The sequence below is a fragment of the Megascapheus bottae genome, chromosome 17, assembly GCF_031878675.1.
Source record: "Megascapheus bottae isolate mThoBot1 chromosome 17, mThoBot2.hap1, whole genome shotgun sequence".
Classification (NCBI taxonomy): Eukaryota; Metazoa; Chordata; class Mammalia; order Rodentia; family Geomyidae; genus Megascapheus; species Megascapheus bottae.
In genome coordinates, this window is record NC_143525.1 from 5,529,258 (window position 1) to 5,548,871 (window position 19,614).

Consider the following 19,614-nt stretch of genomic DNA (forward strand, 5'->3'; position numbering starts at 1 on the left):
TATCTCCAATTAATCACTAGAAAATGGGAAGTGGGGCTGTGGCTCCAGGGGTAAGACAGTAGCCTTGCGCCGAAGAGCCCAGAGACAGCACCCAGGCCCAGAGTTCAAGTCCTAGGCCTCGCCAAAAAAACAAAACAAAAAAAACCCCTAAAATCCTAAACCAAACAAAAAAGGATGTTCTAGTCTTCAGCAAAAGAAATTCAGGGGCCAAGAGTGTGGCCTAGTGGTAAGAGTTCTTGCCTAGCATGCACAAAGACTCAGGTTCAATTCCTCAGTACCACATATATAGACAAAGCTAGAAGTGGTGATGTGGCTCATGTGGTAGAACTCTAGCCTTGAGAAAGCCCAAGGACAGTGCTCAGGCCCTGAGTTGAATCCCCAGGACTGGTACAAAAAAAAAAGAAAGAAAAAAAAAACAAAACTCAGGCACAGTGCCAGGCCCTGAGTTAAGCCCCAGGACAAGGAGGAAAAAAAAATAGCCAACATGGCTCATATTATGCCCACCTCAAATCTTCCTTGACTAACTCAAGTCTCTTCTTGAACCCTACAATTCTTATCTCCACAACTCACAGGATCTATGATCAGTCATAATCTTCTAGGTACAGTTCACTGGTTCAAAGTGTTTAAGTGCTCAATAAATATCTGTTGTTAAATGACAGGCCCCAGGGGCTAAAATCAAAGTTCAAAGGAAACAAGGAAGCACAGTAACCATGTTAAAAATATTTATTTTCTAAAATATCACACAAAATTTGGCAAAAAGAAGTAAAAGGGTTAACTATCCTACATCAAAATCTGCACTATGGAAGGATGAAGAGCTGCCTAAAGAAACTGGTAGCTGGAGCAACTTCACAGAACAAGACGGCTGCCAGCCAACAGTGCCAGCAGCCTGATCAGCCATATCAGAGTACCATCAAGGTGGCACAGGGCCTATAGAGCTGCATTGCTCCTTTCCAGGAAGGCAGAAGCAGAATTTCATTCTTTCGACATATTCTTGATGGTCTTGTGCTCCTTCATGGCCTTCTCCCAATCACTGCCATTGAATTCCTCAGTGACCATACTCCTCACGGTACCCTCATCCAGGCAGTGTGGAGCAATTCCTAGAAGCAAGTGGCACAGAGAAAAAGGAATCCTAAGAATGGGTGAGACCAGAGAACATATTGATTTGGATAATCTCCCACCTGAAAGCATCATCCTTCCACATGAGACTTCCAAGTGATATGCCAATGACCTCAGTTTAGGCAACTGACAAGTGTGGCTTGCTGTGCTAAGAAGGTCCTGGTTATTACTTATGACTTCAGGCTTCTGCCTCACACTCGTTACCTAACAGATGAGCTGAGGCTCTTTGAGCCAGAGAATCAAGACAGCATATCATTCTAAGAGTAGCCTAGCACAAACTCTTGACTAGCAGCCTGAAGATTCTCAGATCTCTTCTGTGTTAACAAAGAACTAAATACTTCCCATTTGCACAGGACTTTATGCTTCTCAAAACCACACCATGGTTGTCTCACACCTATAATCCTAGCTTTTCCAGAGGCTAAGATCTGAGGATGGAAATGAGAAACCAGCCTGGACAGAGAAATCTGAGATTCTTATCTCCAAATAACCAGCAAAAAGGCAGAAATGACTGTAGATCAAGTGGTAGAGTACTAGCTTTGAGTGAAAATGCCAAGTAAGAGCATAAGGCCCTGAGTTGTTCAAGCCCCAGTACTACTAACACCAAAAATAAAAATCTTGCTGGGTGCTAGTGGCTCATGCCTGCAATCGTAGCTACTTAAGAAGCTGAGATCTGAGTTCAAAGCCAGCTGGACAGGAAAGTCCCTGAGATTCTTAATCTCTAACCACCAGAAAAGCTCAGAGAGAGCAACCAGGCTCTGAGTTTAAGTCCCATGGTTGACAAAACAAAAACAAAAAACAAAAACCTTTCCAGGGCCTGGAATTTGGCCTAGTGGTTAAAGTGCTTGCCTAGCATGCATGAAAACCCGGGTTCGATTCCTCAGTACCAGATACATAGAAAAAAGCCAGAAGTGGTGCTGAGGCTCAAGGGGTAGAGCTCTAGCCTTGAGAAAGTCCAAGGACAGTGCTCAGGCCCTGAGCTCAAGCCCAGGACTGGCAAAAAAAAAAAAAAAAAAAAAAAAAAAAAAAAAAAAAAAAAAAAAAAAAAAAAAGCTAGACGTGGTGCTGTGGCTCAAGTGGTAGAGCACTAGCCTTGAGGAAAGCCCAAGGACATTGCTCACTCAGGCCTTGTGTTCAAGCCCCAGGACTGGGAAAAAAAAAATAATAAATAACAGTCCTCATCCTTGCCTCCTTTACTCCCTTAACCCTGTCATTATTCCAGTGATTTCTACTACTCCACAGGTCCCTTGCTGAATCCATCCTCTTTCTCCCCATCAGCATTCTTCCCAGGGATTGTGTAGCACCAGTAAAAAAAAAAAATAATAATAATAACAATCTTGATGGACTTTGACACAGACTTTGCCATGTAGGACTCAGGATACTTGATTAGTCTGTTCTACAACCTACAGAAGAAGAGCTATGTTTAAAAGCCCTATTCTTCTAAAGCATACATGTTAAAGCACCTAGCCAGACAGGAGTCATACCAAAACACCAGTGCCCCCTGTCCAAGCAGCGCTCTAACTCCAAGAACCCCAGACCTGTCAGCCTCTGGAGATTTACTTACCAAACCCTCCAGGATTGGAGCGGGGAGTGTAGAAGCTCTGAACACCACATTTCTTACAGAAGGTATGCTGAGCTTTGTGTGTGTTAAATGTGTACGTGGTCAAGCTCTCAGCTCCCTAGGGGAAACAGAAACAAATACGCTTTTTCTTATGTCATTTGAAAAATAAATCCTGGGCTGAGAGTGTGGCCTAGTAGTAGAGTGCTTGCCTAGCATACACAAAGCCCTGGGTTCAATTCCTCGGTACCACATAAAGAGAAAAAGCCAGAAGTGGTGCTGTGACTCAAGTGGTAGAGCACTAGCTTTGAGAAAGTCCAAGGACAATGCCCAGGCTTGAGTTCAAACCCCAGGACTGGCAAAAATCAATCAATCTTAGCTGGGTCTAGGTGGCTCATACCTGTACTCCTAGCGACTCAGTAGTCTAAGATCTGAGGATCATAATTTAGAGTCAGGGCAGGAAGGCCTGAGACAGTGAGGATGATGTAGACAGTAGATGTCTAAGCCAAGGGGTGTGCAGTACCAGAAATTATAGAGCATGAACCAAAGAGGGACAGCTGTGTCTGGGGGGTAGTTGGTGCAGGGGTTGGAAAAGGTAGTCTGAGGCAGAACTGAAGCAATAGACAGAAGTTGATGAACAGGCAGATTTTATGCTTTGGGCAGTACAAGACCCATGCAAGGTAGTAAGCAGGGTAGTGACAAAGCCTGATTCAGTACTTCATATTTTCCAGCTCTAAAGGGAGAATGGATTTAAGAAAGTGAATGTGGAGACAGGAAGCAAGAGATTATGAGGGCAAGTGCCTGGAACACATATTCACATGGATAGTTGGGGTAACATAGCAAAAATGACAAAGAGACCAAGAAAGACACAAGAGGAGAAGGTAAAGAGAAATAATAAGATAAAAACACATATATACACACAACTAGAGTCCCACATTTGAGATTAAATCTCATCCATTTGGAATAACCAAGACTAATATAGCTACCCATTTAGACAATCTTTACTTTGCAGTATTAAGGACCTTAAACTCAGAACCTTGAGCTAACAAGCACTTGACCACTTGAGCCATGCCCCAGCCCTTTTTTGCTTGAGTTATTTTTCAGATAGTGAATCCTGCATTTTTGCCTAGGGCTAGTCTCTGACCATGACCATTTTATACATGCTAAGTAGCTGGGATGACAGGCACACACCATCAAACACTGCCAGAGTTAATTTTCTGATTCTTTGAAAGTGTTTCCATGATGTATCAATGAGCCTTCTAAAATGAAGAAAAGCTAAACATGATGGCCTACACATGTAATCTCAGAATTTGGAAGGCTGAGGCAGTTGGTTGTCAGTTGAAAGCCAGCATATGCTACATAGGGAGGTCCTGTTGCAAAATAAATAAATAAAAACAACAGAAATCATGAGAGCCCAGGAGAGGCCCTGCACCTCTCACTCCACAGGAGTTCACTTTTGGGTTTTATCCTCCTTGACTTCAGTACTAACCTTCAGGAGCTTGAATCGAGAAGCTGGAACAATAAAGTGTCTATTCTGCTTCTTCTTGCAGATGCTGCAGCTACAGAAAGACAGAAAAACACAAATTGTGGACAGCCCGTTTCAACATCATCCAGAGATGAAGTGAAGCGAGTGGCCTGGAACCTGGGACCTTTGCTCTGATCGGTAGCAGAGACCCAGACCACAAATGAAGCGACTGTCAAGTCGGCAACGCAGACCAGCAGGACCACATTTCTGTTAGCCTGAGTCATCACTGTGTAGGGAAACACTGGATTTTTGTTATTTACTATTATTTTTTTTTCCAGTCCTGGGGCTTGAACTCAGGGCCTGAGCACTGTACTTGGGCTTTCTGAAGGCTAGAGCTCTACCACTTGAGCCACAGCACCATTCCAGCTTTTTTCTATGTACGTGGTACCGAGGAATTGAACCCAGGTCTTTGTGAATGCTAGGCAAGCACTCTACCACTAGGCCATACTCTCGGCCCCTAATTCATCTTTTTTAAACATTTCTTTTTGGGTGGTGGGGTCAGTCATGGGACTTGAACTCTAGGCTTAAGCACTGTCCCTGAGCTCTTCAGCTCAAGGCTAGCACTCTGCCACTTGAACCACAGCACCACTTCCTGTTTTCTGGCAGTGGACTAGAGATAAAAAGTTTCAATGACATTTGAGCCCAGGCTGACTATGAACCTCAATCCTAAGATCTCAGCCTCCTGAGTAGCTAGGAATACAGGTGTGAGCTACCAGTGCCCAGCACTTAAAAAAAAAAAAAATCTGACTTGGGCCAGCCTGGGCAAGAAAGTCTCTGAGACTCATTTCCAATAACTATTCAGAAAAAGCTGGATATGGGCCAGGAGCTTGGCCTGGTGGTAGAGTGCCTGCCGAGCATGCAGGAAGACCGGGATTCTATTACTCGGAAAGTGGCAGAGCTAGCTAGCCTTAAGCTCAAAAAGGCTCAGGGACAACACTCAGGCCAAGATCAAGCCCCAGGACCAGGGGAAAAAAACATTATCTGACGTGGCCAGGCACCAGTGGCTCACACCTGGAATCCTAGTTACCCAGGAGGCTGATATCTGAGGATCAAAGTTCAAAGCCAGCCCAGGAAATTAAGTCTATAAAATCCTTATCTCTAGTTAATCACAGAAAAAGCCAGCAGAGGCACTGTGGCTCAAGTGATAGAGTGCAGGCCTTTAGCAAAAGGAGCCCAGGGAGAGAGTACCCAGGCCCAGAGTTTGAGCCCCATGACTGACTGAAAAAAAAAAAAAAAAAGATTCTGAGTTAGCAGGGCTGGGAGAGGGAAACAGGGAGATAGCAAAGGAAGCAGTAACATTGTCCAACAAAAGCAATGTACTCATTACTTGACTTATGAAATGGTAACCCCTCTGTACACCTTAGTAATAACAACAAAATATTGTTTAAAAAAGTTCTACTTAAGTCAGGTGCCGGTGGCTCATGCATATTGTAATTCTAGCTACTCAGGAGGCTGAGATCTAAGGATAGCAGTTTGAAGCCAGCTGGAACAGGTAAGTCCATGAGACTCTTATCTCCAATAAACTATACAGAAAAGCTGTAAATGGAGCTGTGGCTCAAGGGATACAGCACTAGCTTTGAGAGAGAGACAAAGACAGACAGAGACAGGAGGGGGTGGGGAGAGGGAAAAAGAAAAGGAATAAGAAACAGGCCCTCCACTGATCTGGAGGTACCATCAGCCTCATCTCAAGAACGAAGTAAGAGAAGCCGGCGGAGTTGCTCACACCTGGAATCCTATCTACTCAGGAGGCTGAGTTCCGAGTCACAAAAATTAACCTCTAGAAAATGGCAAGTGGGGTTTGGCTCAAGGGTAAGGCAGTAGCCTTGAGCTGAAGAGCTCAGGGATAGCACCTAGACCGAGTTCAAGCCCCACAACCCACAAAAAAAAAAAAGAATGAAGTAAGAAATCCAGTGATGTGGAGGAGCTTCTGGACATAAACTCCCTTCATTCAGTGGCCTCACCTCTCCCAGACTCTGGATTCCTACGAAAAGGCTTCTGTGCTCGGCAACTATATCTCAAGCCTACAATCCTAATATTCAGGAGGGCTGAAATCTGAGGATCATGATTCAAAGCCAACTGGGGCAGAAAAGTCCTTGGGACTCTTATCTCCTCCAATAACTACCAAAAAGCCAAAAACAGAACTGCTCAAAGTGGTAGATTACCAGACAAGCAAAGAAGCTCAGGCATAACACCTATCCCCAGACTTACCCCAGGACTGGCACCAAAAAAAAAAACCCAAAAAACAAAAAAAAAGATGAGTTTGCTATCAAGTACTTTCACTCTGTGGCCAGTCTGACCCATCTCCAAAGAAACCTGCTGTATATCATGCTGAGTTGTGCTGTAGGAGCTCTGTGTGAAACAGACAGAGATACCTGACCCCATGTTCATGTATCTGCGCACACACACATGCAGGCACTCGCGCACACACACATGCACACACACACACACACAATCATTATTTTTAGCTTCCACCTTAATTTTTTTTAATTATTGAAAATGCCAAGCCATATTCAAAGGAAGAAAGAAGAGCTCAATGAATAATTATGTCTCCATGTTTCCACCCTGATTTCAACAATTATCAACTCTGGGCCAGTGCTGTTTCATCTACATCCCACATCCCCAGCTTATTTCTGAAGCATTGCATTTTAATACTTCAATTTCTGAAGAAGAGAAAAATTTAAGAAGAGAAAAATACTCACTTGCAGTCAAATATATGTAAATCTGCTGAGGCCCAGACTTCAAAACGAACAGCTCCACAGTGGCAGCCTCCCGTGTGCTTCACCAGGCCCTGGTATTCACTAAATGAAACAAAACCCAGTAAGATAAGAATTCCTAAAGTTGGCTCCCTACCACTCGGGTGTTGTTGAAAGAAGTCTTTTCTATAAGCTAACAAAATGGATTTCTGCTTTAAAAAGGGCAAAGCAGATTTTGTAAAAGAAGAATGGGTTTCTTGCCTTCTTTGTTTACCAGCTCTCTCTATACTTCTTAAATTTTATTGAAATTACAAAGCATTCTCAGAATTCAGAAAAATCTCAGGGAGGAGAGGATCCTCATCCCATCAGCCAAACATTTTTATTTATATGTCAAGGGAAAGAAAAATCTTCCAAGCTAAGCACCAAGTAGAAAGAAGTAAACAAGATACAGAAGCCATGGTTGCTGCCCCTGCAACCTTAAGCCGCCATTCAGCAAATGACCCAAATAATAATTTTGATGTGATAAGGATGGTGGGGGCTGCTATGAAAAAGTACAGAAAAGCCTTCTGAGATAGTAACAAAGGCTGTTGTACTTATGTTCATTTTGTTCTCTAGTATTTTTCATGTAAATGACTTTTTACATAACTGTAGATGCATTTCATACAATTTTGATCCTTTTAAGACAGATAAGCTAGGCCCATAACGGAACATTAAGATCTAACATAGAAACCACTTTCTAAGCAGACTAAACACCCTCACCAATAATAGGGAAGCATTTCCCTATAGTTTTTGAGCAGTAATCACAGGGGAAATAACACAATGAAGCTTTAACTTGCTTTAAGACTATTTTTTCCAAAATTTCTTACAAACTAATGTATTTTGACTCCACCTTGCATATACAACTAATGCATGTTATAAATGCATTACTTTTCTTTCTTTCATTTTTTTTTGGTAGGTCATGCGCCTTGAACTTTGCACCAGGGCGCTACCATGAGCTCTTCAGCTCAAGGTTACCGCCCTACCATAGTGCAACTTCCTGTTTTCTAGTGGTTAATTGGAGATAAGAGTCTCTTGGACTTTAGTGCGTAAGCTGGCTTTGAACCTTGATCCTCAGATCAGCCTCTTGAGTAGCTAGGATTACAGGTGTGAGTCACCATGCCTGGCTTAAAAGCATTACTTTTCAAAAAGCTTATTTGGGGTCAGAGTTTGAATTAGTGATAGAGTGCTTGCCTACCATGCACAAAGACCGGGTTCAATTCCTTGGTACCACATACATAGAAAAAAGCTGGAAGTGGTGATGAGGCTCAAGTGGTAGGGCTCTAGCCTTGAGAAAGTCCAAGGATAATACTCAGGCCCTGAGATCAAGCCCAGGACTGGCAAAAAAAAAAAAAAAAAAAAAAATGGGGCCAGGAGTTTGGCCTAATGGTAGAGTGCTTGCCTAGCATGCACAAAGACCCGGGTTCGAGTCTGCCATACCACATACATATTGATAACATTTAAAGGAATGGTCCCACCAAGAGGTATTATGGACTATCCATTACTCCATAATACCTGAACACTGTCCCTGAGCTTCTTTTTGCTCAAGGCTAGAGCTCGACCACTTGAGCCACAAGACCTTTTCTGTTCAGCTTTTTCTGTTTATGTGGTGCTGAGGAATCAAACCCAGGGCTTCATGCATGCTAGGCAAGCACTTTCCTCCTAAGCCACACTCCCAGTCACTGCAAATTGTTTTCTATAAAATAACATTTTAACAAAATCACTACCATATTATATATAGGTTTTTTTGTTGTTGTTTTTGGTTTTGCCAATCCTAGGGCTTAAACTCAGGGCCTGAGCACTGTCCTTGGGCTTTCTCAAGGCTAGAGCTCTACCACTTGAGCCACAGCATCACTTTTGCCTTTTTGTATGTATGTGGTACCTGGCTTGGTGCATGCTAGGTAAACACTCTAACACTAGGCCAAACTCCCGGCCCCTATATACACTTTTTAAAGAAAGGTAGCTGGTCACAGTGACTCAGGTTTGTAATCCTAGCTACTTGAGAGTTAAGAGATTGGAGGTTTGAGGCTACCCAGACAAAACTTTGCAAGATACCATCCTTACCAACATCTTGTAGATGGATCAAGGTGCAGGCTTCCCAGGCATTAATGTCAGACCCTAATTTATACAGTAACTAAAATCAAACAGAAAGCAATGGTTCACATGTGTAATCCTAATTACAGGAGGGTGAAATATGAAGATTGAGGTTAGAAGCCAGTGTGGGCAGTATTAGGTTGAAATTAAGTTAGGCCAATGAAAAGAGAACACCATGTAGTATTGAGGTAAGAAGGAAAAGTTTGTTCTAAACTGTGCCCCACCTTGCACAGTGCAGCTGTGTGGCCCCAACTTATGTAGAGAATGGAGAGGGGTCCAGGATGTGACCTCAGGGAAGGGGGAGGTGACTGCTTCTAAGTATGCCAGTTACCTAGATAACTCAGATACTAGGTAGAGAGACTTAGCTAGGAAGTGAGTCCTCCAGAACCACCTTCTGGGAAGGACAGAAAAATCTGTGAGACTCTAGTTCCTAACTCAATCACCAAAATGCTAAACTGGAGGCATAGCTCCAGTGGTAAAGTGCCACTGTGGGAAAAAAAAAGTCAAAGGAAATAAAGGTCTTGATTTCAAACCCAGTACCATCATAAAAAGAAAAAGAAGGGGCCAGGAGTTTAGCCTAGTAGTAGAGTGCTTACCTCACATGCACAAAGACCTGGGTTCAATTCCTCAGTACCACATACATAGAAAAGTCAGAAATAGTGCTGTGGCTCAAGGAGTAGAGCGCCAGTCTTGAGAAAGCCCAAGGACAGTGCTCAAGCCCTGAGTTCAAGCCCCAGGACTGGCAAAAAAAAGAAAGAAAGAAAGAAAGAAAAGAAAGAAAGAAAGAAAGAGAAAGAAAGAGGAAAGGGAAAGAGAAGACATAAAAGCAAAAAAATGGCTATGAGGCTGGGTGCCAGTGACTCACACCTGTAATCCTAGCTATTCAGAAAGCTGAGATCTAGAGGACTGTTGTTCTAGATGAGCCTTGCCTCTGTCTCCAAAATAACCAGCAAATAACAGGCCTGGAGATGTGGCTCACGTGGTCAAATATTGAGTTGCAAGCAAGAAACTGAAGGCTGAGTTCAAACACCAGTACAAATGGGTCATTGCAGCCCTTCCCAAATATCATAGGTATTCAAGAGGCTGAGATCTGAGGATCAAAGTTCAAAGCAAGCTTGGGCAGGAAAGTCCATGAAACTCATGTCCAGTTAATCACAGAAAAAGACAATAATGGAGCAGTGGCTCAAGTGGTAATAGTAGCCTTATCCATAAAAGCTGAGGGACAGCACTTAGGCCCAGAGTTCAAACTCCAGAATGGGAAAAAGATGGCTAGAGTCATAATCAAGTGACAAAACACCTGCCTAACCAAATGCAATATCCTGGCTTTGAACGTTCCATTCTCTGCCTCAGCCTCAAGAGTGCTGAGAATACAGGCAGGCTCTACCATACCTAATCGTGACAAGTTTCAATGTTTTTTTTTCTGTATCATTATCGGTTTGTTTTCGTATTTTTAAACATTACTTTTAGTATTAAAAAATGTTTGAGTTTCTCATTCTTGGGGAGTACTGAACTCAGGACCGCTAAATCCATACATTACCCAGCCCTGAATTTTACATTTCTAAAGCTTCTTTGTTCTTCACACTAAGCAGCAGATGGCACACAACGTGTTCAACAAATACTTGATGCATATTTTTGAAGTATTCAATTTGTAGTCAATAAATGAAAAGTGCGTAGAAAAAAACAATAATCCACTTTTGAGAAGATGCACCAAAACTAAGAGAATTGGAGGAGTAAGCAATCTCAGGTTATTACACCAATTGTTAACCTTTGGCTTGTGTGAAGCTTTTTTTTTCTTTTCATAAAATAACTGACAATGAGATATGTTACTAAGGTATTAAAATATTTCTCGGTAGCACAGTGGTACAAAGGACCTACATCACATTCAGAAAACGGCAGGCAGCCCTGGCCAGAGCAGTTGATAGCTTTTTTTTACACAAAGGACCTCTGAGATCCCCATGTGCCCATCGAAGAGGCTGGAGGCCTGCAGAAGCAAGATGGAAGAACCCACAAGAGAGGGGTTGCCCAAGCTTCTATATTCGAGAATGTGGGAGATCGCGGGCTTCGCGATCTTCCCTGGGGGAACCCGGGTCCCTGCCCCCCCCCCCCCGGCACAACCCCAACCGGCGATAGGGATGGGGGTGGGGTGGGGAAATGTCCCCGCGCCCAGCGCGCGCGCTCTCCGCGCGCAGCCCCGGCATCTCTGGGCATTCCGAGACCAAGCTCGGACCAGGCTTGACCTGCATCCTCCCCGGCGCAGAAGCCGAAGGCGCCCGCGGCCCCACTCGGCGCAAAGGTGTTGTTAGGTGGCCCGCTGCACTCACAATGTGTCCAGCAGGAGCTTGGCGGCTCCCTCGAAGTTGAGCCTCTGCCGCTTCTGGAACGTCTCCCAGCGCTCTCGCTGCTCGCCCAGGTCGAGCGCGGACACCGAGGACGTCGGGGTCGGGGTCGGGGTCGGCGGCGGAGGGGGCAGCGCGAGATCCGCGGGCGGCGGAGGCTCCTCACAGCCCGTCTCCTGGGCCCGCGGCCGCCGCTTAGCCGACGGCTGTCTGCTGGCCGTCCGTTTCCCACCTCCGGCGGCTCTGCTCGTGGAGCGCCGTGAACGGCTGTCGCCTGGGGCCGAAGCGGCAGCCGCGGGGACCCCAGACGACCCCGAACGCTTTGGTTCCCGCAACTGGGAGGTTCCGGCTGTCCGTCCCCGCCGCATGGCTTCCGCAGCCTGGTGCGCAGGCCTCGCAGCACTGCGCGCGCCCGCCGGCCCCCGCGCGCTCCCGCCGCCAGGCGTCCGCGGGCGGAGGGGAGGTTGCGCCCTGCAGCCCCGGACCCCTGACCCCGGGCCGACTCGCTCGCGGAACTTGACTGCCAGACGCCGGCCTGGCGGACCCAGACCTTGGACCAGTCGGCACCGGAACCTGCACCTGCCCGAGCGTCCCGCAGGTCTTAGGTCTTACGGAGACTGCGCCTCCGGGCCTTGGCTCGCTGACACCACCTCGGGCCTGTTGAACCTGCCAGGTGCCTGGCCCTCCCTGAATCCCTCCAGACCAGGACAGACTGCGGTCAGGACTTAATTAATTCAGTCACACATTAACTCAAGTTCATCTCTTAATCTACCTTGCAGCACCCATCATGCTTTGCATCGATGCTTGCAGAATCCTAGGTCGTAAGCTTATTACTCTTTTTTTTTTTTTTTTTTTTGCCAGTCGTGGGGCTTGAACTGTCCTTGGACACTTTTTGCTCAACGCTAGCACTCTGCCACTGGATCCACAGCTCTACTTTCGGCTTTTTCTGTGTATGTGGTGCTGGGGAATCGAACCCAGGGCTTCGTGCATGCTAGGCAAGCACGCTACCCCACTCCCTGCCCAAGCTTATTAGTCTTTTCCATCATTTTATGCAACAGTGTCTAGATATCTCTAGTCAACAGATTTCGGTTTTTATTTTAAATATATGAACGAATCCTGGATAAAATTCTATTTGCATGATCAAACACAACAAATATGGCAGAGAAAGTTTATAAAGACAAAAAAAAAAATCAGGAGGACCATTAGTAAAACAGTGGCCAGGAGCAGAGAACATTATATGGCCTAGGAATTCATTTGGTACATGAGACACATACCCCTTAGCCTCTGCCTACATCAGCAATCTTGTATGACCAGAGAAAGTTATACATTTGCAAATGGCTGTTGGAAGAAAAGAAAACTTCCTCATCCTGCATTTGCTGTTTTATGCCTTTCTTCAGAAACTAGTAACTTTTCCTTGTTTTTCTACATTTTCTTTTCTTTTACTTGAATTTTCTTCTTTATTACTTCCTTGTTTTTATTTATCTTATCTTTTAAAATATTTTGAGTTAGTATCTCTTTATGTAGCCCAAGCTGGCCAACTGACAATCCTGCCTTAGTCACCTGAGTGTTTATGTCAATAAACTCAGCTTCACTGTATCTTTAATCATTTATTAAAATGAGAGTCAATTAGTAGCCAAGTGCTGGTGGCTCACACCTGTAATCTAGCTACTCAGGAGGCTGAGATCTGAGGATCCTGTTTGAAGCCAACCAGGCAAGAAAGTCTGTGATACTCTTATCTCCAATTAAATCACAGAAAAAAAGTTGAACTGTGGCTCAAGTGGCTTGAGCAAAAGGAGCTCAGGGACAGTAGCCAGGCCCAGAGTAAGCCTAAGGACAGGAGGAAAAAAATTATTTTTTGCTTGCTTACTTAGCAATCCTTAGAAAATGTTAGAAGTTGAAGGTTTTCTTCCTCTTTCCCATTGACCATTCCAAGATCTTGGTATACTTCCTATTACAACACTCCTCCCAAAACATCTGCACTGGTTTTGTTGTTGTTTTTCTGGTAATAGGGCTTGAATTCTGGATCTGGGCACTGTCCTTAAGCTTCTTTTGCTCAAGGTTAATGCTCTACTACTTGAGCCACAGAGCTACTTCTAGCTTTTTTGAGTAATTTCTGTGTAATTCATTGGAGATAAAAATGCCCGGACTGGCTTCCAACCATGATCTTCAGATCTCAGCCGCTTGACTGCAGAATTACAGGCTTGAATCATGAGTGCCTAAATTGCACTGTGTACCTTATCCCATTGGCATTATAAAATACTGTTAGCTCTAAGAGTTATCCTTTTTTTTTTTTTTTTTCCAGCCTGTCCTGAGGGTTGAGCTCAGGGCCTGGGCACTATCCTTGAGCTTTCTCAAGGCCAGCGCTCTACCACTTCTGCCACAGCACCACTTCTGGCTTTTTTCTGTGTGTGTGGTATGGAGGAATCAAACCCAAGGCTTCATGCATGCTAGGCAACCCTCCCGGCTTTGCTTATGTATTTTGTGCTGAGTTTGGCATCCGAAATGTTTGCTGAATGATTAAAACAGTTCATCTATAGCAGCTAGATTTAGATTGAACTATTATATTATTAACTTGTTTGTGTGTGTAGGTATGTGAGTCCCAATAGTGGGATTTAGAAGAACTCCTACACTTTATAAGATTGATGGTTCAAAAGTACTGTACTGCCAGGAGACTGTAAACGTCATTACTCAGGAGGCTAAGTTCTGAGGACTATGGTTCCAAACCTGCCAGGGCGGGAGAGTCCGGATGACTCTTATCTCCAATTAAGTACTAAAATGCTGGGATTAGAGCAGTGGTAGAGGCAAAACAGCTGAGGGATTGTGCACAGGCCCTGAATTCAAGCCACAGGACCAGCACACACAAAATAAGTACTGTGCTTATCATCTGTCCAGTATTGGGATCACTTTTCTTTTCTTTTTTTTTTCTTTTTTTTGCCAGTCTTGGGCTTGGGTTTAGGGCCTGAGCACTGTTTCTGGATTTTCTCAAGGCTAGGGCTCTACCACTTGAGCCACAGCACCACTTCTGGCTTTTTGCTACATAAGTGGTACCAAGGAATCGAACCTGGGTCTTCGTGCATGCTAGGCAAGCACTCTACCAGTAGGCCAAACTCTCAGCCCCTTGGGATCACTTTTCTAACATAGTTATTAATTCATCAGAGAACTTTTGAGTATTTTCCTCATCTAGAGCATGAGTGATAGATATTCTGAGCATTTTGCTTGAAAGATAACAGACATTTTGCCTGAGAATTCTTACTAGTTGTTTAATTTCCTTTTAAAAATAGCCTCCTCCTTGGACCCAACCAAGCATCAGTGACTCCCATCTGTAATCCTAGTTACTAAGGAGGCTATGATATCTGAGAATCACACTAGGAGTCAGCCTGGACAAAAAAGTCTGTGAGATTCTTATCTTCAGTTAACCAACTGTGGCTCAAATGGAACAGTGTTAGCCTTGAGCAAAAAAAGCTAAGAAAGCCAAGCATCAGTGGCCCACACCTGTAATCCTAGCAGTTGAGGAGGCTAAGATCTGAGAATCAAGGTTCAAGGCCATCCCAGGCAACAAGTTAAGAATACTCATCTCCAGGGCCTGGAGTTTGGCCTAGTGGTTAAAGTGCTTGCCTAGCATGCATGAAGACCCGGGTTCGATTCCTCGGTACCACATACATAGAAAAAAGCCGGAAGTGGTGCTGAGGCTCAAGTGGTAGAGCTCTAGCCTTGAGAAAGTCCAAGGACAGTGCTCAGGCCCTGTGCTCAAGCCCAGGACTGGCAAAAAAAAAAAAAAAAAAAAAATACTCATCTCCAATTAACTACCAAAAAGACAGAATTGGTGCTGTGGTTCCAACTGGTAGAGCACTAGCCTTGAGCATACAAAGCTCAAGGACAGTGCCCAGTCCCCAAGTTCAAGCCCTAGCACTGGTACACATGCATGTGCGCACGCACACACACACACACCCCACTAAAGAAAAATACTCAGGCCTCGAGTTCAAGCCTCAGTACTGGCACTCACACACATGCATACATATGTGCGCATACACGCAGGCACACCAACCTTGGACATTCTTTTTTCCCATGGAGTTCAGGAATTTTGCCAAGATGTGTATGTCTTTTTTATTGTTATTATTCCTTCTCTCTGGGACCAGGAATGTGGCCTAGTGGTTAGAGTGTTTGCCTAGCATGCACAAAGCCCTGGGTTCATTTCCTTGGTACATACACAGAAAAAGCTGGAAGTGGTGCTGTGGCTCAAATGCTAGAGTGCTAGCCTTGAGAAAGCTCAAGAACAGCACGTAGGCCCCAAGTTCAAGCCCCAGGACTGGAAAAACAAAAATTACTCCTGAGTGTCAATAAGATGAATATTCCCAAAGATGATGAAGAAAACAAAACCACCAGTAATCCCAGTACTCAGGAGGCTGAGACAGGAGAATCAAGAGTTCAATATAAGTGCCGGGAACGTAGCCTAGTGGTAGAGTGCTTGCCTAGCAAGCAAGAAGCCCTGGGTTCAGTTCCTCAGTACTACATTAAAAAAAAAAAAAAAAAAGTAGGAAGTGGTGTGCTAGAGTGCTAGCCTTGAGCAAAAGAAATTCAGGGAGAGTGCCCAGGCACCTAGGCTCTGAGTTCAAACCGGGGGTCTGGCAAAGAAAAAAAAAAAAGAAGTTCACAACTGCAATCCCTCTACTTTGAGCTGTGAAAAATAAAAAGAAATAAGAAAACATAATAAAGAAATGGAATGAACTAGAAAGTATACATTCTAGCTATGATTTAATTAGTCTGTATACTGGAGGCATGGTTCAAGAAGTAGAGTGCTGGGCCGGGAGTTTGGCCTAGTGGTTAAAGTGCCTGCCTAGCATGCACGAAGACCCGGGTTCGATTCCTTGGTACCACATACATAGAAAAAAGCCGGAAGGGGTGCTGTGGCTCAAGTGGTAGAGCTCTAGCCTTGAGAAAGTCCAAGGACAGTGCTCAAGCCCTGAGCTCAAGCCCAGGACTGGCAAAAAAAAAAAAAAAAAGAAGTAGAGTGCTAGGTAAGTATGAGGCCCTGAGTTCAAACTCTACTACTGCCAAAAAAAAAAAGTTTCTGGCCTAGTACCTGTGGTTCATGCCACTAATCCTGGCTACTTAAAATCCAGTCCAGGCAGGAATGTCAAATGTCCATGAAACTTTATCTCAACCACAAAAAGGCTGTAGAAGAAGTGGAGCTGTGGCTCAAGTGATAAGCACTAGCCTTGAGCAAAACATTTTAGAGACAGTATCCTGGCTCTGAGTTCCCACCAGGACTGGCACAAAACACACACACACACACACACACACACACAGCCTTGTAAATCCCTTTGTGAAAATGGGAATCACATGAGATGTCTTCATTTTGCTTTCCTTAAAGCAAAAAGTTTCTGTTTGGGACAGCAAGATAAAGGCATTAAAAAAACAAAACAAAACAAAAAAACAACCGTACTTACTGGGCACTGGTGGCTTATACCTGTAATCCTAGCTGCTAAGGGTAGAGATCTGAGGCTAGACGCTGAGATCTGAGGATCAAGGTTCAAAGCCAGACCAGATAGGAAAGTCTGGGCAGTACTCAGGCCCAAGTTTAAACCCCAGGACTGGCAAAAAGTAGCAGTGTGGCTCAAAGTGGTAGAGCACTAGCCTTGAACAAAAAAGCTCAGGGATAGCATCCAGGCCCTGAGTTAAATAAAGCACCAGGACTGACAAATAAAATAATAATAATAATAATAAAGGCCAGGAGCATGGCCTAGTGGTAGAGTGCTCACTTAGCATGCACAAAGCCCTGGGTTCGATTCCTTGGTACCACATACATAGAAAAAGCCAGAAGTGGTGCTGTAGCTCCAGTGGTAGAGTGCTAGCCTTGAGGAAGCCCAAGGACAATGTTCAGTCCCTGGGTTCAAACCCCAGGACTGGCAAAAAATAAAATAACTACTTTCATATATAAATGTGCTTTTCAAATACAATTTGCACTTGTTAATTAGCTTCTAATTAATTGTACTGTTAATTAGCTCCCAAAAGTATGCAGAGAGGTGGGAGTTTGGCCTAGTGGTAGAGTGCTTACCTAGCATGCACAAAGACCCGGGTTCAATTCCTGGGTACCCTATATATAGAAAAAGCCAGACATGGTGCTATGGCTCAAGTGGTAGAACTCTAACCTTGAGAAAAAGCCAAAAGAACAGCGCCCAGGCCCTGAGTTCAAGCCCCAGGATTGGCCAAAAAAAAAAAAGTAGAAGTATGCAGAATCCGCAATGGCCACTAGGGACCAGGAGGCCCTGTATCATAGCAACCAGGAATAATGACTAGCAGATAATGTAGTCAAGGAGCACTGCTTTATATCTTGAGAGTTAGTACAGCAAGGCAACAAATAGTCTGACAGAAGTAGGATGGGCTGGTTAGGGTACCTTCTTTCAACCATAACAACTAAGTTCCTCAGCTCATAATAGGCCTCATTGCTTCTTAGATAATACTTATCTCAGTATTAAATTGCCGGGAGTAAATATTATTTTCTGAGTATTTGCAGAGACATCGCTAATCTTTGTGCCAATTAGGAAAAAAAAATCTCTCGGAACATTCAGCATTGTGGACATGGAACTTTGAAAGCAGACTGAGGGCCAGGAGTTTGGCCTAGTGGTAGAATGCTTGCCTAGCATGCACAAAGACCCAGGTTCGATTCCTCGGTACCTCGTACATAGAAAAAAAGCCGGAAGTGGTGGAGCTCTAGCCTTGAGAAAGCCTAGAGACAGTGCACAGGCCCTGAGTTCAAGGCCCAGGACTGGCAAAAACTAAAACAAAAATAAAAAACTAGACACTAGTAGCTCACACCTATAATCCTAGCTACTCAAGAGGCTAAGATCTGAGGAGAATGGTTCAAAGCCAGCTGAGCTAGATAATCCAGCCCTGGCTGGTTTTGAACTGCATTTTCAGCCTTCTAAATAGTTAGGATGGCAGGTGTGAGCCACTAATGCCTGACATTTAAACAATTCTTATTGGAGGAGTTAGGAGTTTGGTCTAGTGGTAGAGTGCTTGCTTAGCATGCACTAAGACCAGGGTTCAATTCCTTGGTACCACATACATAGAAAAGAAAAAAAAAAAAAAAAAAAAAAAAAACTGGAAGTGGTGCTGTGGCTTAAATGGCAGAGCTCTGGCCTTGAGAAAAGTCCAAGGACAATGCTCAGGCCCTGAGTTCAAGCCCCACAACTGGCAAAAAAAGAAAATGTAAAAATTGATAAATAAATAAAAATTCTTATTGGGGGCTGGGAGTTTGACCAGTAGTAGAGTGCTTGCCATGCATGCACGAAGACCCAGGTTTGATTCCTCGGTACCACATACATAGAAAAGCCGGAAGTGGAGCTGAAGCTCCAGTGGCAGAGTGCTAGCCTTGAGGAAAAAGCTCAAAGACAGTGCTAAAGACCTGAGTTCAGCCCCAGGAGTAACATTAAAAAAAAAAAATCTTATTATACTAATATATATGTAGAGTTAAACAATAGATTATTAATAATATTAATAGAATATTATTGTTCTATTTTTATTCTAACCATGTTAAAGAACTCTTTCGACTTCTCTGATTTTCCTGGAATCCTCTATGGGCCCAAGAGGCAAATCACCATTCTGACATCTATATGTATGTCTAAAAAATGCTATGGCTTGGGGCCGAGAGAGTAGCCTAGTGGTAGAGTGCTCACCTAGCATACACAAAGCCTTGGGTTCAATTCTTCGGTACCACATACTACAAAAGCCAGAAGTGGTTCTGTGGCTCACTTGAGTAGGGTGATAGCCTTGAGCAAAAAGTGTGCAAGGACAGTGCCTAGGCCTTGAGTTCAAGCTCCAGGACTGGCAAAGAAAAGAAAAAATGCAATGTCTTGTCTTTGTCTTTTGGGGGGTAGCAGAAGATTGTGCCAAAGCCTTACACATGCAAATGACCCCCCACTGAGCTACACCTAAGGCCCTAGTAGTATTATCTTTTTTTTTTTTTTTTTTTTTGCCAGTCCTGGGCTTCAGCTCAGGGCCTGAGCACTGTCCTTGGACTTTCTCAAGGCTAGAGCTCTACCACTTGAGCCTCAGCACCACTTCCGGCTTTTTTCTATGTATGTGGTACCGAGGAATCGAACCCGGGTCTTCATGCATGCTAGGCAAGCACTTTAACCACTAGGCCAAACTCCCGGCCCTCTATTTTTTTTTTTTTTAACTCTGTACAAGTTAACTAATACATCAGGTAGGACATCTTTCCTGATTCCTCCATGTTGATGTATACAACTGGAGTTTATA

At 44.2% G+C, this 19,614-nt stretch overlaps 1 protein-coding gene across 1 annotated transcript; it reads right to left on the minus strand.

Moving 5' to 3' along the window:
- Window positions 1–705: 705 nt before the first annotated feature.
- Cenpv (centromere protein V) lies at window positions 706–11,978 on the minus strand. The gene is made up of 5 exons (XM_090349508.1): window positions 11,341–11,978; window positions 6,896–6,994; window positions 4,161–4,230; window positions 2,678–2,792; window positions 706–1,097 (listed from the first exon to the last, which is right to left on the minus strand). Exons 1-5 carry the CDS (start codon window positions 11,721–11,723, stop codon window positions 973–975), a joined length of 792 nt encoding a protein of 263 aa, XP_090205634.1. The 5' UTR covers window positions 11,724–11,978; the 3' UTR covers window positions 706–972.
- Window positions 11,979–19,614: the final 7,636 nt, after the last annotated feature.

What these genes read in the sequence shown, in the direction of transcription:
- Cenpv (XM_090349508.1), bottom strand. Translation starts at nt 11,723, where the DNA reads ATGCGGCGGGGACGGACAGCCGGAACCTCCCAGTTGCGGGAACCAAAG. An exon ending in CTCGATTCAAGCTCCTGAAG is followed by an intron (nt 2,793 to 4,160) that starts GTTAGTACTGAA and finishes TGTTTCCCCTAG; the next exon opens with GGAGCTGAGAGCTTGACCAC. An exon ending in CTCCAATCCTGGAGGGTTTG is followed by an intron (nt 1,098 to 2,677) that starts GTAAGTAAATCT and finishes ACTTGCTTCTAG; the next exon opens with GAATTGCTCCACACTGCCTG.